This window comes from Micromys minutus (assembly GCF_963924665.1).
Source record: "Micromys minutus genome assembly, chromosome: 1".
NCBI classification, from domain to species: domain Eukaryota; kingdom Metazoa; phylum Chordata; class Mammalia; order Rodentia; family Muridae; genus Micromys; species Micromys minutus.
Genome location: NC_137969.1, coordinates 176111083 through 176127696, shown reverse-complemented (window position 1 = coordinate 176127696; position 16614 = coordinate 176111083). Strand labels below are relative to the sequence as shown.

The window sequence follows — 16614 nt, the reverse complement described above, 5'->3', positions numbered from 1 at the left end:
TCTTTTTGTTGACTTTTCCTTTTCTAGCCTGTCTGATGGCTAAAAACTCCAGGGCAGAATAGCCAGTTGAGTTCTCAAGACAGGCTCCTCTGGGCAACCTCACCTAATCCCAAGATGTTAATATTCTCAGCCCTGACTCATCCCTGAACTCTAGAACCAGAACTTCCTCATCAGCTTATTCCCACTGCTGTGTCTGAGCAGGGTTCCTGTTTCTCCTCTTTCCCAAAGCAGAACAAGGCAATCAGAATGAAGGTGTGTGTGTGGGGAGGGATGGATGTAGAGATGGAATCTTGACACTCTGGCTACTCACTGCCCCAGGAAAGGACAGTTCGAGTGCATGAGTAATGTCCCAGACTGAACATCACCATACCCAACTGGGAAGCACATGATGCCAGCAGGGATATTATAAATCAAACTGTTGGGTATGAAAAGAGCTGCCAAAGATTGTGGAGATGTGCAGGAAGGGGAAGGCATGCCAAAAGAAGCCCAGCCATGAGCCAATTTAGGACCAAACATCTGTTCTCTGAATTATTCTAATACCCCATTCTTATTTGATTTCTGGTACTGTAACAAATATCCTGGCAGAAAGCAACTTAGAGAAAAAAGAATATATTTGGCTTACAATCCCAGGTTATAGGCAGGGAAGTCAGTCAAGAACTTAAAATTATCAAATCCAATCAAAAGTAGAGAGAAAATAAACATAATCCTTTTTTCCTCCCTTTTTTAGGGAACGTTTTTATACTAATGGACAATCAAGACAATTTTCCACAGATGTGTCAACAAGCCAAATATCTAGGTAATTTCTAAATAAGCTTTTCCTAGGTGACTCTAGACTGTGTCACACTGACAATTCAAGCTACCCTAAATGGATGCCTGGAGGATGAGAAGAGTCCTGACAGTATGTCACCCAAACCCTCTGAGACAATGCCGTGCACTTGGCATATGCATCTTACCATTCACGCTGAGTACCATGCTCACGGAGGCGTATCCAATTGTGTTCCGAGCTACACACTCATAGCGACCTGCATCAGCAGTGCCGACATCATTGATGGTCAAGAACCCTTCGGGGCTGATGTGAAATTTCCCACTTTCTGTTACCTGAACACCGTCCTGGAGAAAAATAACAAAAACAAAACTGAACTAAGACTAGGAAACAGAAGTTGATTTTCTGGGAGACAGAATGTTGATCAACTGGTAAGGCTCAAATGGTAAATTCTCTGAGGCTATGCTTGCATCTGTCCCAACTTTCCCAGGGAAGGACTTACTACTGCTCTTCAAGGTCAAACTCCTTCTGTGAGAAAGCTCCACTACACGCCTTTCCTTTGCTGAGAAGAGAGCTATGTGCAAAAGATGAGCTCCACTATACTGGGGATACCTGTGCTAACTACTGGAGGCCCAGAGTCATGATGGCTTAGGAATCTAGACATGCCCTGAGAGAGAGTGACTCAGAGACAGAACTGAGAAGCCATGCGCAGACCACAGCTGTATCACTCTGAAGCAGGTAAGTGAGCAGAGAGGGAGCTGAAGGGAACCGAGAACTGGTACTCTGAGGACAGCAGTGAGGTCCCTATGTGTCCCAGCAAGCTCCTCTGTATACAGTATGCGAATTCAGCCTAACAGTGTGCTCAATATAATGTGCAAAGAAAAATGATGAAGTAAAAATTCAGCTTCACTCTGTGAAGCTGTAGACCTATAAGAGAATTTCTTTGCTTCTGATGCTGAAGGTTTATGTTTTGTTTTTATTATTTTTTACTATTAAGACTTCCTTTGGCCAGGTGGTGGTGGCGCATGCCTTAAATCCTAGCACTTGGGAAGCAGAGGCAGGTAGAACTCTGAGTTTAAAGCCAGCCTAGTTTACAGAGAGACTGATAGTACAGCCAGAGGTAAATAGAGAAATCCGCCTTGAAAAACAAATTGTGTGTGTGTGTGTGTGTGTGTGTGTGTGTGTGGAGAGAGAGAGAGAGAGAGAGAGAGAGAGAGAGAGAGAGAGAGAGAGAGAGAGAGAGAGAGAGAATAAGCAGACTTCCTTCTGGGTACTTTAAATATACACTTACTGCATCAGAAGGAGCCTGGGTGAGGTTCCAGCTCTTACCTTGTTCCAGGTGATGGCTGGCTCTGGTTCCCCCTGAGAGCTACAAGGCAGCTGCACGTTGGTGCCCACCTCTACAGTCATGTCACTGGGAATGCTGGCAAATATCGGGGTGACTGCAAGGCAAGTGTGAGAAAGAGGCAGCAACCTGAGTTGTACCTCAAAGCTTCAGAAGAACAGTCCATACATAGGCCAACCCAGAGCCCTGTAACTAAGCTAGACTCAGGTCTTATTGGCCTAGCTGAAAGCTCTGAGGCTTTGCCACAAAGCCAGGCGTCCTGTGCTCTCTGACCCATACCCATGACCAGCAGGCAGCCATTTACAGTGTGGTGTGGCCCACTGTCAAAACACCATCCTGATGCTCAAGATTCATTGGACTGGAAAGGGAGCTTAACAGACACTATCACTGGATCCCACCACGGGGAGCTGGACATTGGGTTTGCTGAGCAAGTGCAGGAAGAAAAGTCAACAAAACCCACAGTGGATACTATGGGTCTAAGAGACAAAACAAGGTTCATGATAGCTCAGTGGCTTCAGCCTACATCTACCTGTTACCCTAATATGCTCACTAACAAAGCCAGTCTCACCGAGGCCAGCATGACATGAATAAATATTTTCATAACAAAGAAAGAGGTTTAAGTGTCTTGTGTGAATCCCTCATGAACAGAGCCAGGGTTCTAAACATAACAACAGAGACCAGAAAAGCTAAAGTGACAATGTTGACACTGATGTCATCTGCAGGAAGGCACGCACAGATCCACAAGTTGATAGCACCTACCTCTGGGCTGCACAGTCAGGTGGGCCACAACCTTCTGGGAGCCGATGATGTTGACAGCCTGGCACTCATACTGGCCCTGGTCATGCAGGGCCACCCCAGAAATCCTGAGTGTTCCTGAGGACAGCACCAAGTGCCTCCTGTCCACTGAGAGCTGGCTCCCTACAAAGCGGGGTAAGACGTCAGGCACCCTGGACAGAGAGGCTTTCAGGGTAGGCTATGAGACAAAGAATGTTATCTCTAAAGATGGCAGTGTCACTGGGCTGAACTATCTGGATCTGATACCAAATGGCCTCTTCTGCTCCAGTAAGCAGGCCCTTATTCAACACCACATGTGGGCTGCTACAGTGACTGGCCGTCCTAAAGGAGGAGTCAAATGATGACCCCAAGGAGTATCATAGAAAGGAATAGAGAACAGAGGAAAAGGGCAAAATTAGGAGCAAGGACAAGACATGGACTCAGTAGGGCTGACCCCTAGCTATGCCTAAGGAAACAGACTGAAAGGGGACCTTGGCTCAATTTGCAAAGAAGGCAAGCTCATTAGAGGAGGATACTCCCACGTGTCTTTGTGGACAAGCCTTTCTACCAGGCGGCCTCCCTAGCCAACCAAGGTGTCTAGATAGCCTCTGCCTCAGTCTATGCCTCAGGAGCCTTGAGCAGGACTTCTCAGTGGGAGGATTTTTGTCTTTTTGGTTGAAGAAAAAAAGTAGCAGGTCATCTCCAGGGTCCCTGACTAGGCTTCAGGGTAGGAACACTGGAGACCTACAGAGGTTTGATTAGTGAACATGTCGCATACCCTTGTCACAATCTCACCCAACCGTAGGAGCTTCCATCAGACCACAGGAGCCATTAAGTGACCAAGTGCTAAGCAATCAAATACCAAGGGTGGAAAGAGGGGATAGCTCTGGGAGTCAGGAGATGAATCCCATTTTAGTGGGCTCTACGAGGGACCTGCAAAATTCTAGCTCACATGCTGGGAGCTTCAATCCATGATGCCTACAGTGACCACCCATGCTGCACCACAAGGTAGGTCCTGGGGATACCTACATCCTCTTCCAGTCTTTGGGAACAGTACCAGTTTTGCCTGACCAGGGACCTGGTCCTAGATGTATGAGAAGGTAGAGGGCCCAGAGTAACATCTTACCTCCCTTGGTCCAGGCGATGACTGGCTGAGGGTAGCCTTTAGCCTCACACTGGAAATCCACAGTCTGTCCCTCAATGACCACTCGGCTCTGAGGGGTCACAGTGAACTGAGGAAGGGCTGCAGAGGAAGAACAGTTTAAATGTGACACTGGGAGACAACACCCTGTAAAGTGACCGTGTCATGTAGCAGCACAGCAAAAGGACCGTAGCAAGGGTAACATGGACTGTGTGCCTGTTCCACTGAGATGAAAGCCTCCATCTTGGAGTAAACCTAAGGCGTAAGACGCGGAAAGAAGGTGAAACAATAGGATGTTCTTAGGAGAGGGAAATAAATGCCACTGGGAAGCTTGCTAAGGGAACAAGCAAGTGACACAAAACAGCTTAAGAAAGTCCCCCAAATGGACCACACTCACTCCCCTTCTTCCTCCACAGGAGCATAGAAACAATACACTGCTGAGAGACATTTTGAGACAGTCCCTGCCACATGGAAGAAGCAGACACCAGCAAACAGAGTCACAGCAGCAGAGACAAGTCAAGCTGACTAGAAAACAAAAACAAAAACACACAAGAAGAAGCCGAGCTGCCTGAAAGAGACCCAGAGTAACTGCACCAACTAGGAAGGTCACTCACTCCCCACCCCGTGGTGCTGCCTGCAGCTATGCAGGGAGTTCCAGGTCCCCTGCTTTTGGGACTCATGCTCTGGTGGTCACTTGTGATGCTGCTGTTTGAGTCATTTCTGCTCACCTATATTCATGTAAAAAACTGCCCTCCCCACAAACTCTGCTGATATACGTCCTTTGGGTTGCCATCAGTTCCCTATCTGGGGTGGTAGAGGTTTGTTCATTTCCCTTCAGGAATAGTGCCACGTCCCACCATGTCTCCAAGTGAAGCAGGGGGAAAGGCACTCAGAGAAAGGTAAATACACAGAAAGAACACCCAAGAACAGTGCTCCCTCAGAGCTACACAGAGCGGGACACAGAAGACCATTCACACAGCATGCTGCAGGTTTCAATGCATCGGGTACCAAGGACACTGTATTCACCCTGGGGGAAGCTGAAGGGAGAGGCCTACATCACTACTAGTTACAATACGCAAATGGTTAAACTTGTCACCTGGTGCTTCTGTGCAACTGACTTGAATAAGGGCTCCTGAATAATTAAGAGCACGTTACGGTGTGTCCGATCAGAGCCTGCCTTATAAAGAAACCATACAAAGAGGTAAACCTGCCTTCCATGACTGCACGGCTTTGTGTAGACAGGAAATGGGAAAGGCTGATTCACAGGAAATGGCTAGTGAGGCATGAGACCATTGAGAAGAGAGGCACACCTATCATATGCCTGGCTTTACCTGGAAATAAATACACTCACCTAAGGTCTGTTAAGAAATTAGAAGGGAAACTTCTTCCAGGGCTCTGTTTTAAACCCCATCTTGGAGAACAGTACAGCTAGCTCCATGGTGAAGACACTTACTCAAGATCACTGTGACATGAGGGCACATGTACAAAACGCTTACACTGGCTCACTATCAATGTGACTTCAGGGTACACTCGCAGCTGTGTACATGGTATGCACACTGACTTACAACCCCTCTGGCTCAAGAGTGCATTCACATCTTTGTGCAAGGTATATTTGCCATTGTCATCTAAGAAAGGTCTGCCTTGTTACCGATGTGCCCCTGGTAGTGTACTGTAACACACTACTGTGATGTCAGTACACCCTGGCTAGCTGTGACCACTGTGACCTTGGGATGTACTCAGAGCTACTGCATCATACACACACCGAGTCACTTCCAATGACCAGGTGTTCATGTCCACACTCACAGACGTCAGTACTTGGGTGCTCTGAACATTGTAACCTCAAAGTCCTACCCTCCGAAAGAAAGCTGTCTAATCACCAAATCATGCATAATAGGTCAAATGGAGCGGCTCTTACAGATTTTAAAAAGCAAGGCAGAGTTGGAGAAATGGCTCAATGCTTAGAAATCCCATAAAACAAAGCTGTGTACGGTGCTAGGGAGGTGGGTACCTGAAGCTTCCTAGCCAGCCAGTCTAGCCTACTTGGTAAGTTCCAGGGCAGTGAGAAACTCAGTCTCAGACAAACAACAACAAAACAGAATCAAAACAACCCCAAACCCCCCAAAGCTAGGTCAGTCCCTGTAATTGTTCTCTGGTTTATATATGCACACCCACAGACATACAAAAGTACATATACATGAACATTCACAGAAGCACGCAATATGCCCATACCAAAATGGCTAGGCATGGTGGCATATATCTTAATGCCAGAATTCAAGAGGAGAATCACAAGTTCAAGGACAGGCTGGTCTGGTAAGACCTTGTCTCAAAAAACAGACAGACGAGAAAGAGCAAATGAAGTGGTACAGGCAGGGTAAAGCCAAGAAGGCTACTGGAGCTACACAAAGCCAAGACTCTGATGGCACACAAGGATGCTCACCTTGGACAATGATAAAGGCTGTGGCGTGGATGCTGTCCACACTGTTGGATGCAAAGCATGTGTACTCGCCGCTGTCGCTCTGGGCAACATTCTGTATGTACAGTCCTCCAGAGGGCGTGATATTCACTCGGGGATCAATCGGCAAGGGTGTTCTGTCGCCTCTTGTCCAGGTGATCTGAGGCAGTGGGTGGCCCGTGGCACTGCACTCCAGAGTGACACTCTCACCCACCAGTACCTCTGTGTTCTGCGGCTGGATTACGAAAGTGGGTCGGGCTGTCACAAACAAAAATTCCCAATTAATTTCGCATAGCTTCAGGAGCTACATGGTAGCTTTGATGTCCTGGCTGCTCATCTACCCAATAGCTTCCAAGATAAGCAAAAGCAGTAACGTTTAATCACAGGCTTCCTTGTCTTTCCCTTTCAAATAAATGTACAGATGGGGCTGAAGAAATGGCCAAGTAAACAATAAGACACTTGCATTTGAACACAAAGGCCTCAGTTTAAATCCCCAGCACACACAAAACCCCAGGTGGAGTAGCATCTGTAGTCCCAGCACTTCTAGTTTGACCAGATAGTTCATTGTACAAAGCGGTGACCTGGTGACCAACAAGAGACCCTGTCTCAAACAGGGTACAAGACATGTACCAACCAACAGTGAAGATTACCCTTTGACCTCCACACTGTAGTATGCATGAGTCTACAGTAACATATGAAAACATGGATTAAATTTTAAAAGTGCAGAAAAGAAAATGTTACCTACTCCCAGATCATTCAAATGCAGGCAACCTGTGGAAAATGACCACTGTAGAGAAAGCTGCATTTCTTCCCTCAGACACACCCTCAACTTTATGAAGAACCTTTCCTTTTGTTTATAATAAATACACCAGCAAATTGATTAATGGTGGTTAGTCCATATTGGCCCATAAAATTGTTTGTAGGGTAGATATATTTCAACTATATAAAATATCATTTTCATCACAAAACAACAGCAAAAAAGACAAATAACTACAAGGAAAGAATAGTTTCAACTCTAAATCTAGCACGGAGGGACAGCCACACATTTGCTAATATGTTTCATAGGAAGGTGTCTGCATACAATGGAGCCAGAGTCAGTACTCAGTCTACACGGAGAGAAGTAACCAAGGCCATAGGAACAGGAGCTGCACACACCTTTGTACTGGACAGTACAGTCTATGGAACTCATCCTACACACGATTTCCTAAGACATATATGCATTTTTCTTTCTTTTAACCCATGTGCCAGTTGTAGCTCATAATCCTTATTCATAAATATGAAATGCAAAAAGCCCCAAAGCCAAGATTCTTTTTAATTGCTTGCAAAATTAAACACAGGTAGCATGAGGCATTTCTACTACTTATGGAGGTTCTATATTCAGCCCCCCTCTTTGTGGACATTAGCACCTGGAATGTGGTGTATCATCCTAGAATGTAAGTTGAAGATGGATTGTGTTCTAGGTTGCATTTTCTTTTTAAAAAATTCACTGAATCTCTGGAATTCAAAGAGAGCTCATGCAAAGGTTTTGAATAAAGGAAATGGGAAGTTTGGAAAAGCATCCGAGGTATATGAAAGACTGGCTGGTTAAATAAATGGTGGATCCTGTTGGAAGTGAGAGAACAGGGCCCTTCTAGTACACAAGCCTTGCTTATGCTTGCTTGGTCTAGAAGGAACAGAAGTGCCCACAAACGTTTTGTGTAAAGGACAGGAACGGGGCAGGGGGAGGAGTAAATGAAGGGAAAGGCAGGGGTGGGGCTTTACTTTTAGTATCTGCTGGTGTTTAGGTTGTACTATCAGAATTCACTAGTAGCGTCTAACTGAAACCTATTCAAAGTTCAGAACAATTCTGAAGTCAGATCTGCTTGAGGGCATGTGCAGCCCCTCTATCATTAGTCAAAATGGGATAAGATTAGGCTCCAGAGGAGTAAAGCAATAAACTGGACACTCAGGCCCCAAGTTGGTATCACACCACCAGGAGGAGAAAGGACTAAAAAGAAAGGCAGTTCCCAACCATGCCCTAGGATCTGAATGACCAGGGGAGAAAGGATTCTCCTCTCATGGTGGCTCTATCTCTTCAATGCTGGTTGGTACCCTCAGGGGCTCAGGGGCTACATCATCACTTCTATATCAAGCAAAGGTGGTGATTCCCAAGGGTGTGAGGAAGAGGGGGTGGGAAACAGGAAGGACAGAAGGAAAGGCAGAGGAAGAAGAAATAATAAAAGCATCTTGCAGGTTAAAAGTACACGGAATTCAATGGCACACAAGCTGAGATGGGTATTTTGAAGAGAAAGATAAATAAGTAACTTAAGACTTTGGTAATTTATGGATACGTTTAAAGGCCAGCAAAATAACTCTGTGGGTAAAAGGTGCCTGCTATTGAGCCTGCCAACATGAGGTCAGTCATTAGGCAGAAAAAAAAAGTGATCCTCAGGCTTCCACAACCTGCCCTCTGATTTCCATATGCACAGTCATTCTCTCTCTCTCTCTCTCTCTCTCTCTCTCTCTCTCTCTCTCTCTCTCTCTCTCTGCCCCTGTCTCTGTCTAAATAAATAAATAAAATGTAATACAAGATTTAAGAATACATTTAAAGTTTTCTTAAATAAGAACCAGCAAGTGCTCAGTGAGTTAAAGCATTTGCTGCCAAATCTGACAACCTGAGTTCAATCCCTGGTACCCACTTGGTAACAGAAGAGAGCTAAGCAACTCTGATCTCCACGCATGCTGTTGCATGGGTGTATGCACACATACTGTATACTATATAAAAATCTTCTACAGAGTACTGGGAAGATGAAAATATAGGTTTAATAACAATGCTCAGAAGCTTAATTCACTGGAAAAATAGGATATAATTTATATGCCCCTAATAATAGTACTTCAAAATACATAAAGCATAATTATCTGTTTCTTATCCTGGAAAGATAGGCTTTCTTTCTCTTTCTACAGGCTACTGCCACAGTTTGGGACTGGAGTTTAAAGGCATTTACACAGGTCAGTGATACAGCTTGTCAGCTTTGTGGCCCACAGACTATGTTTCTCATCAACTCTCTGCCGCTACAGCAAGAAGGCAGCCAGCAATGTCCCAACAAGACATTTATACAGGCACTGACATCTGAGCTTCTTATCATCATCATGTAGCACATAAAATGTTCTTTTAAAAGTGTCAGTCATTTTAAAATGCAATAGCTAAATTGTAAACTTTAGATGAATGGGAAGTGGCCAGGATTGGTCCACAGGGTTTAGTCTGCAGTCTTCAACTGACCCCTTTCTGAGATCCCAGGTTGAACAGTATTCTGGAGGAGGCCCTTTGTGTACATCTGAGCCAGCTATGCCTATACACTCTGTTAAATAAAACCATTGGCTAGAAGAAATGTAATTCACATTTAAAGGAGTTAAATTCAGAATGCTCAGACCACAAAGCTATCCGGGATTCAGTGACCTGTGTTCAGGGCATCTCTGCTTAGTAAGTTTGTTACCCAAGCCTACCCTGTTCCCCATGTCCTATGACACACTTCACTGTTGAACTACCACAAATCCAACTTGGAGCCGCCTCTGCTGCTTATGTACACCACTGTCTATGACCAGGACCCAGGACCCACATTTTCCTTTTCTCTAAAGGCTAACAGCAATATCTCTCCCAAAGATGCTAGCTGCCCGGAGCCAAATTTCACAGCAAATTACTTGCCTTGTGGCTCTAATCCAACTCCAATCTCCTACTCGATTTCCTCGGAACCAAATTAAGCAGCTAGGCATTCTAAATTATTAATATTTAATTATCGATGCTGGGATGTACCAAGACAAAGGAGACAGTCATAAAAAACATAATTTAAACAAACAACTCAGAATCAGGTACACCGCTCCAGGTTGGTTTTTTTTTACAAAAGTCTTAAAAAACAGAATTTTAAGTAAAAGCAGATGCTTAGCAACCTGTAGACAAAGCCAAGGCAGCAAGAAAGCTTCACAGAACTCAGGCTACCCAACAGTGTGAAGCACCATGCCTTGCACACGTCCCTGGTTGGTGTCCAAGACTAAGGTGTCCACTGTCTGGATCCACAGTAGACACAGGCCATGGACAGAACAGGGCTAGTACCTGCGCAGCAGAGGTATAGAGGCCACAGCTGTGCTTCCCTGTTTTAGACAGACTTTTTATACCTTAAGTGTTATATGTTAGCACCTCAAAGATGGATCTACTAAATAAAAATCAATATTTTAAATTTTTCTTTGAAATAATCAAAGCCCCTGGCAAACAGACACCTCGATGACAAGAGGCAGGGATTTGAAGTGGTTGAGCAGGTGCCTGGAGTGAGGCATGGCCAGTCTCTTTAGGTTTCCATTGCTGTTTCTTGCCTGCAGTAGTAACTCAGAGCTTCTGTGCGTGCCCCTGGGGGAGGGGCAGCTATGGGCTTGAGGCAGGTTAGAATGACCTATGACTCTATGCTTCAGAAGTCTTGTGGGACACTTGGCTTAGGAACCTTACCATCTCTGACTTAGCTGAGTAGGAGGTCAAAGAAAAAAAAGACAGTGGGATGTTAGAGTAACCCTTGCTTGCAATATCCTCCACTTACCTGGAGACCCCAAGTACCTGAGGGTCACCTCCTGTGTCTTCGCCTCTCCAGCCACGTTTTTTGCCATGCATTGGTAGACACCCTCATCCGCCTCCTGTGTGTTCTGGATCATCAGCGTGCCATCGTCCAGCAAGTTTAAGCGAGAATCTGTCTTCATGCTCAGCTCGTTACTATAAAGACAGAGACCAGGGCACTCACAGCTTAAGAGGACACTGCACCTCTAGAGGGGTCAGTCCTACAGTAGCCTCTGATGCTCTGGAATGCACATGGCACATGCCAGTCAGAGACCAAAAGCAACAGCCTTCCAGCCATGTCCTCCTCAGCAACTGGGACTTAGCAGGCATGTCTAGAAACCTGCAAATCTATCTTCACTGTGACATGCCAATCCAAATGCTTTAATGTGGTCCTAATCCCAAACAAAAAAAAAATATGAGCCTAATGGAAAATGTAAATTAAACATTTCCCTGTTTTTGTAGAAATAGTTTTATTTAGTTAAGAGGAAGAAACTAGGCATGGTTCCCACATCTATAATCTCAGTACTTTGAGAAGTAGGGGCAGAAAGATCAGAAGTTCATTCATCTGGGCATGCTGCTGTCTCCCAAGATGGCAGCAAGCCCTGGGTACATGTGGGTCAACAGCAGGAATGCTAGGGAACCTCCTCAGTGGGTAACAAGCAGAGCTGGCACTAGAGGCCAGGCCTTGGGATTGAGTCAAGCGAGGTCTTTCACATTTATTTTTGTAGTTTTAACTTAAGCATCAAGTCTTTCATTTATAAACTTCCATTTATGACCATCCTGAGACATATTCATACTCTTCTACTGTTTGATACAAACCTCTAATACTTTGGAATTCCAGTTCTGGATTTTAACTCTTCTCAGCCCCCAGAACTAGCCATGGCACGCAGGGTTTTAAACAGCTGGATGTCTGTCACATTTTCCCTATACAGCTTCGATCCACGTCAGTGTGACCAACTCAAGAGCACAGTGCTGAGCTCTTCATGACTTTGATGCACCTTTACACTGTGTCCCTGACCTCTCTCAAATACTGAGTAGGCACACCCCCATCTGTTCCATCTGTGAGCAGAGTTTTACTTAAGAGAGAGAGGTTCATGCTTGTGCTGGAATCTCAGCCTCAGCTAGGACAAGGATGACTTGACAGTCAGCGTCTGAACGTCTTGTTCCTAAATTCCACTCATAATGTTCTCAAGGAGGCCTCTCTGCTTCCACAAGACTGAACACAGCCACTGAGCTTGGCATGAACATACTGGGAGCCAGGCCATGAGAGCAGTCCTTGCTTGGGCAGATGCCTCTTGGTACAAATAGATCTAAGAGGCAACAATACACTGCTTTTGTGTTCAGGATTTCTCTCTAAAAATTCTAACTTCCAACTAGAACTCCCAGGCACTGTGACCTCATTCCCACCTGGGTCTCTGCCCCTGTATCATAGTTATCATGGCTTGCCCTAACCCAAACATGTGTGTCCCTCTCCACCTCTCTCTGTGACCCCCCCCCATACTAAACCCAACACCTAACTCTCAGGTCCAACTGGAGGGTGCAGGCCAGCAGGCGACCCCTTCTGCCATCCTTGAGCCACTGCTGCCAGATGTTTGGCAGACACACCTCTGTCTGTAGAATGGAGAGAAGCTCCTTCATTCAGGACATGACTCTAGAAGCCAACGGGGCCTGTGCAGACTTATCATAACCCCCAACCCCAGGCAGTCTATCACCATGGCTTGGGTCCAAAACTCACAGACACCTTGCCAAATACCAGAGGCCCTGGCCAGAAAACAAATGGGCAGAAATGGGCATGCAGTACTTCTCCAGCTCCCACTTGATGGGGCAAGAAAGTTCCAGCATGCTGCCAGGTCCAGTGGCTGACCAGGGAAAAGGGACCTATGGCCTAAGCAGAATAAATCCATGGAGAGAAAACACTTCTCCCAGGGACATGGGCTCAAAAGTGTCTCCCAGGCAGCTGCTATGTAGAAGAGGGAAGACAAGGAATAGTTTTCTCTTTTACACCTTCCTACATAGAAGGAGGAGGTGTCTATTAAAGACAGAGAGCCCCATGGAAGTACATGGGGCTCCTGATATGATCCCCAGCGCTTCAATGACATTTCTGCTCACACACAACTCACTTGTTTCGAAGCCAGATGATCTCAGGCTTGGGGTTGCCCTCAGCTCTGCAGGTGAAATACACTGTGTTCCCTGAGGTGACATCTGCGTCCTGTGGCTCTGACGTGATCCGGGGTCTTTCTACAGGCAAGGAACAAACACCACAGAGAAACATGAGACTCACATGCGTGGAAGCCCAAACTGGATTCCTCATGGCAGGAAGGCCTAAATACACATCCCAGGACAGATACCCCCACAAAAATGACAGATTGTCTTTCCAGAGTCTCAGCCCTCAGTGATGGGAGAAAAGAAAAGCTTTCTTCTACAATGTGAACTGGGGATAAGCCTGAACTTCTGTGGTCATACTAGTCCTTCAGTAGGGACTCCAGGACACACTCACCACAGTTCAGCTCTTCTGGGGTGATGGTGGCCACAGAGCGTCCTTGGATGTGTCTGGGATACTCGCAGGTGGCTGCTGCTTGTGCGTTCCCAGATTGGGCATAGGTCTTCAGCAGATCCGCCAGCCATAGGATTCCACAGTCACAGCGAAGTGCATTTGAGTCCAACCGCCTGTGGGAAGAAAAAGCCAAGAAGACTCCTGGGTGTTTAGGAGACACTGAGCCATACTGGATAGATCAACTTCCAGGTTCTGGAGCCTTAAGGTATGCCAAAGATGATGAGAATAGAGGCAGTAATCAAGTGATGAGGAGATATGACGAACAGGATGCAGTACCCCAAGCCCAGAGAAGGGATGGGTACTGGATATAAGAGCCACTACTTGCTAGGTCACTCAGCCTGCAATCCGCTTCTGAATAGCAAGACCCTACAGCCATACCAGGGTCAAGAGGGCAGTGGGTGAGTCTGGATGGGTAGGTCGCCATGGCACACCTGTCCAGTCTACCCCAGCCAGTTGAGTAAGCTGGAAGAAGGCTACACACCATCTTTATGGCTCCTTGGGAGAGGATATATCAGTAAGACCATTGAGGGGCAAGGCCAACTCTGATGGGTTCAGCTTATCTCCAAATTTAGGATGTTCCTATTGGAGCAATGTAAAGCCAGCAAAGGAAGGGATGTACTGGGTTGGAAGGGTTGACATTCTTCTCAAAGAGGAGTGTATCCCTCTGAGGCTGCAAATATGGAAATCCATCTGCAGGCTAGTCCATTGGTTACTTCACCCTTTGCCCTGACTTCTCCTGGGTCGCTTTCTATGGCATTTATCTAGCAATGTTTTTCTCCCTCTTACCTACCAAAGATGAGTGTTCATCCTATCTTCCCACTCTAACATGAAGTCACCTCGCCTGATTTCTTTCCTGAAGAACCTTCGTCTCATGGATGATAAAGTAACAACAGCGCACTCACAGATGAAGCCCGCCTCTACCATTTATAAGGTAGAGATGCTAAATAAAACTACAGGGCCACAGCAGCCTCTGACCAGACTACACAGACAGGAAAAGGTGCTGTGCCTGCTGGTATGAGTGGACACAGGCAGGAAAAACTGGACTGGAGACATAGCACCATCTAGAGCATGTGTGAGCAGGTTGTATGAGTGAGGCCTGCCCTATGTGCACACATGCCTTCAGTGTCTCTCTGTACTTCGTTTTTTAATTTGTTTATTTTTCTTTCATGCACATCGGTGCTTTACCTGGATATATGTCTGTGAGAGGGTGGCCATTACAGACACCACACATTCCAGTAACTTCTTAACTGGGCAAGTGCTCTCAAGGGCACAGGGGAAACAATCCAGGCTGTTAAATAACTCCATTAGCACTAATATACCCCAATTCCCTTACAATAATAAGCATGCAAAGCTTACTTCTGAGGGCCTTAAAAAATGTGTAGGCATCAGTTTGCTTATCCAAGTAAGTGGATTTCAAGAATAGGCACATGAAGATGCTTCCAGACTGGCTTTCATTCTCACCAGTAAAACACACATCTTGCAATTAAAACTTAATTAGGGGAATTTAAACATAGTTTGAAAAACAGTCTCCACATCCTTACTAAAGGATCAGCCTGCTGCCATATAAAAGTCATGGACTTCCCTCTTCACACTGACATAGATTTCACAGGCCTGCTTTCCTGGCATAGGGAGGTCTCTTAAGGCTTTGCTGAAGCTGGAAATGCTTGCCCAGTCCCCAGAAAAGGCCAAATGAGAGAACTAGGGGAGAGGGCCTCCCATGAATACTGCAGACATACAGACATCTGAATACACACTTACAGCCGCTTCATGGACTCCAACTGACTGAACGTCCCAGGAACTAAGTGTGTGATACGGTTGTTATGTAAAAACCTGTCAGAGAGAAAACAGAACAAAGTTACTTAAAAACAACAACAACAAAACCATCCTAACCATATGAAAATGAGCCCAAGAGATCACACATCTTATCAACTGCATTTATTGAATGAGTGAGGTTGACAGTTATGTGCTTTGGTTCAAGAAATAATTGGATTTTTTTCCTATTTTACAACCATTCCCAGACATAAAATACTGAGTCCCACTTCTGATTATTGGCCAAGAGTGGGATTTTATGCCAAAGCATCATGGAGGGGTTAAGCCGATGTTGACTGTTCAGGCAGCAGGCGCTGGGGCCCGACTACAAGTTAAAGAAGGAAGCAGGACTCACAGTCTTTCCAGCTTTGGAAGGTGCTGGAAGGATTCAGGGTCCAGCGTTTCTATCTGATTAAAGTGCAGATACCTAGGGGATAAAACAACAACACAATGTGAATGACTTACCGACCTTTGCCAACCCAGATTTTTGGCTCCAAAGTTTTCCCACACTTTGTATCCACATATCACTAGGTACGTCCCTGTGCTCTGAGCAGTGTGTGGAGGCAAGAAGACACAAGTGAGAGCAGGCAGGCTGCCTTGGAGTTGGATGACCCACAGACAATACCTCAGGACTTAACAAGCCCTGGGTCTCCAGGAACCCAAGTGGTGTGATGGTGGCCCAGCCACTTCCCATTAATCTATGAAATACCCAGTGAGAGGTGACAAGAAAAAAAAAAAAAAAAACAAAAGCAACCTAGCAGACAGGACTCCTGTCTGTGTGCGTACGCAGGACCCCTGCACTCGAAACTGTCAAAGCTTCCGTGTACTAAGAATGCTGTAGATGCAGATCCAGGCACCCCGGCAGGAGATGAGCAGCTCTAAGTCATATGAGATGATGGACTTCCCAGAGGTCCTCAGGTCATCCTGAATATCCAGGGTCCATTCTGCTTCCTATTTAAGATGTCACCTTAGTTCACACGATTTATAGTTTAGGATGTAGCCAATTTTGTTCTCCTGGATGCTACTTTGCTCTTTTTGGATGATGATGAGATGCTTTTATTCATAAAACACCAATCAAGTTCTTACTCAGACATAACTGGCCTAGAGAGAAACCTCCATTCAGGTGGCCATGGTAACAGATGTTTTTATTCAGTGAAGGGCTAAAGACAGAAACAAGCAGCAGAAACAACACTCAGCCTT

At 45.8% G+C, this 16614-nt stretch overlaps 1 protein-coding gene across 3 annotated transcripts in view; it reads right to left on the bottom strand.

Moving 5' to 3' along the window:
* PXDN (peroxidasin) overlaps positions 1-16614 on the bottom strand; it is a 78237-nt gene that overhangs the window by 19827 nt on the left and 41796 nt on the right. For all 3 annotated transcript variants that reach the window (XM_080932730.1, XM_080932731.1, XM_080932732.1), the window contains 10 exons: positions 15770-15841; positions 15364-15435; positions 13549-13718; positions 13172-13289; positions 11038-11207; positions 6461-6733; positions 4009-4125; positions 2868-3026; positions 2093-2205; positions 954-1110 (listed from right to left, as the gene is read on the bottom strand). In XM_080932730.1, coding sequence (XP_080788856.1) covers positions 954-1110; positions 2093-2205; positions 2868-3026; positions 4009-4125; positions 6461-6733; positions 11038-11207; positions 13172-13289; positions 13549-13718; positions 15364-15435; positions 15770-15841 — 1421 coding nt within the window. The remainder of the gene's footprint in view (positions 1-953; positions 1111-2092; positions 2206-2867; positions 3027-4008; positions 4126-6460; positions 6734-11037; positions 11208-13171; positions 13290-13548; positions 13719-15363; positions 15436-15769; positions 15842-16614) is intronic.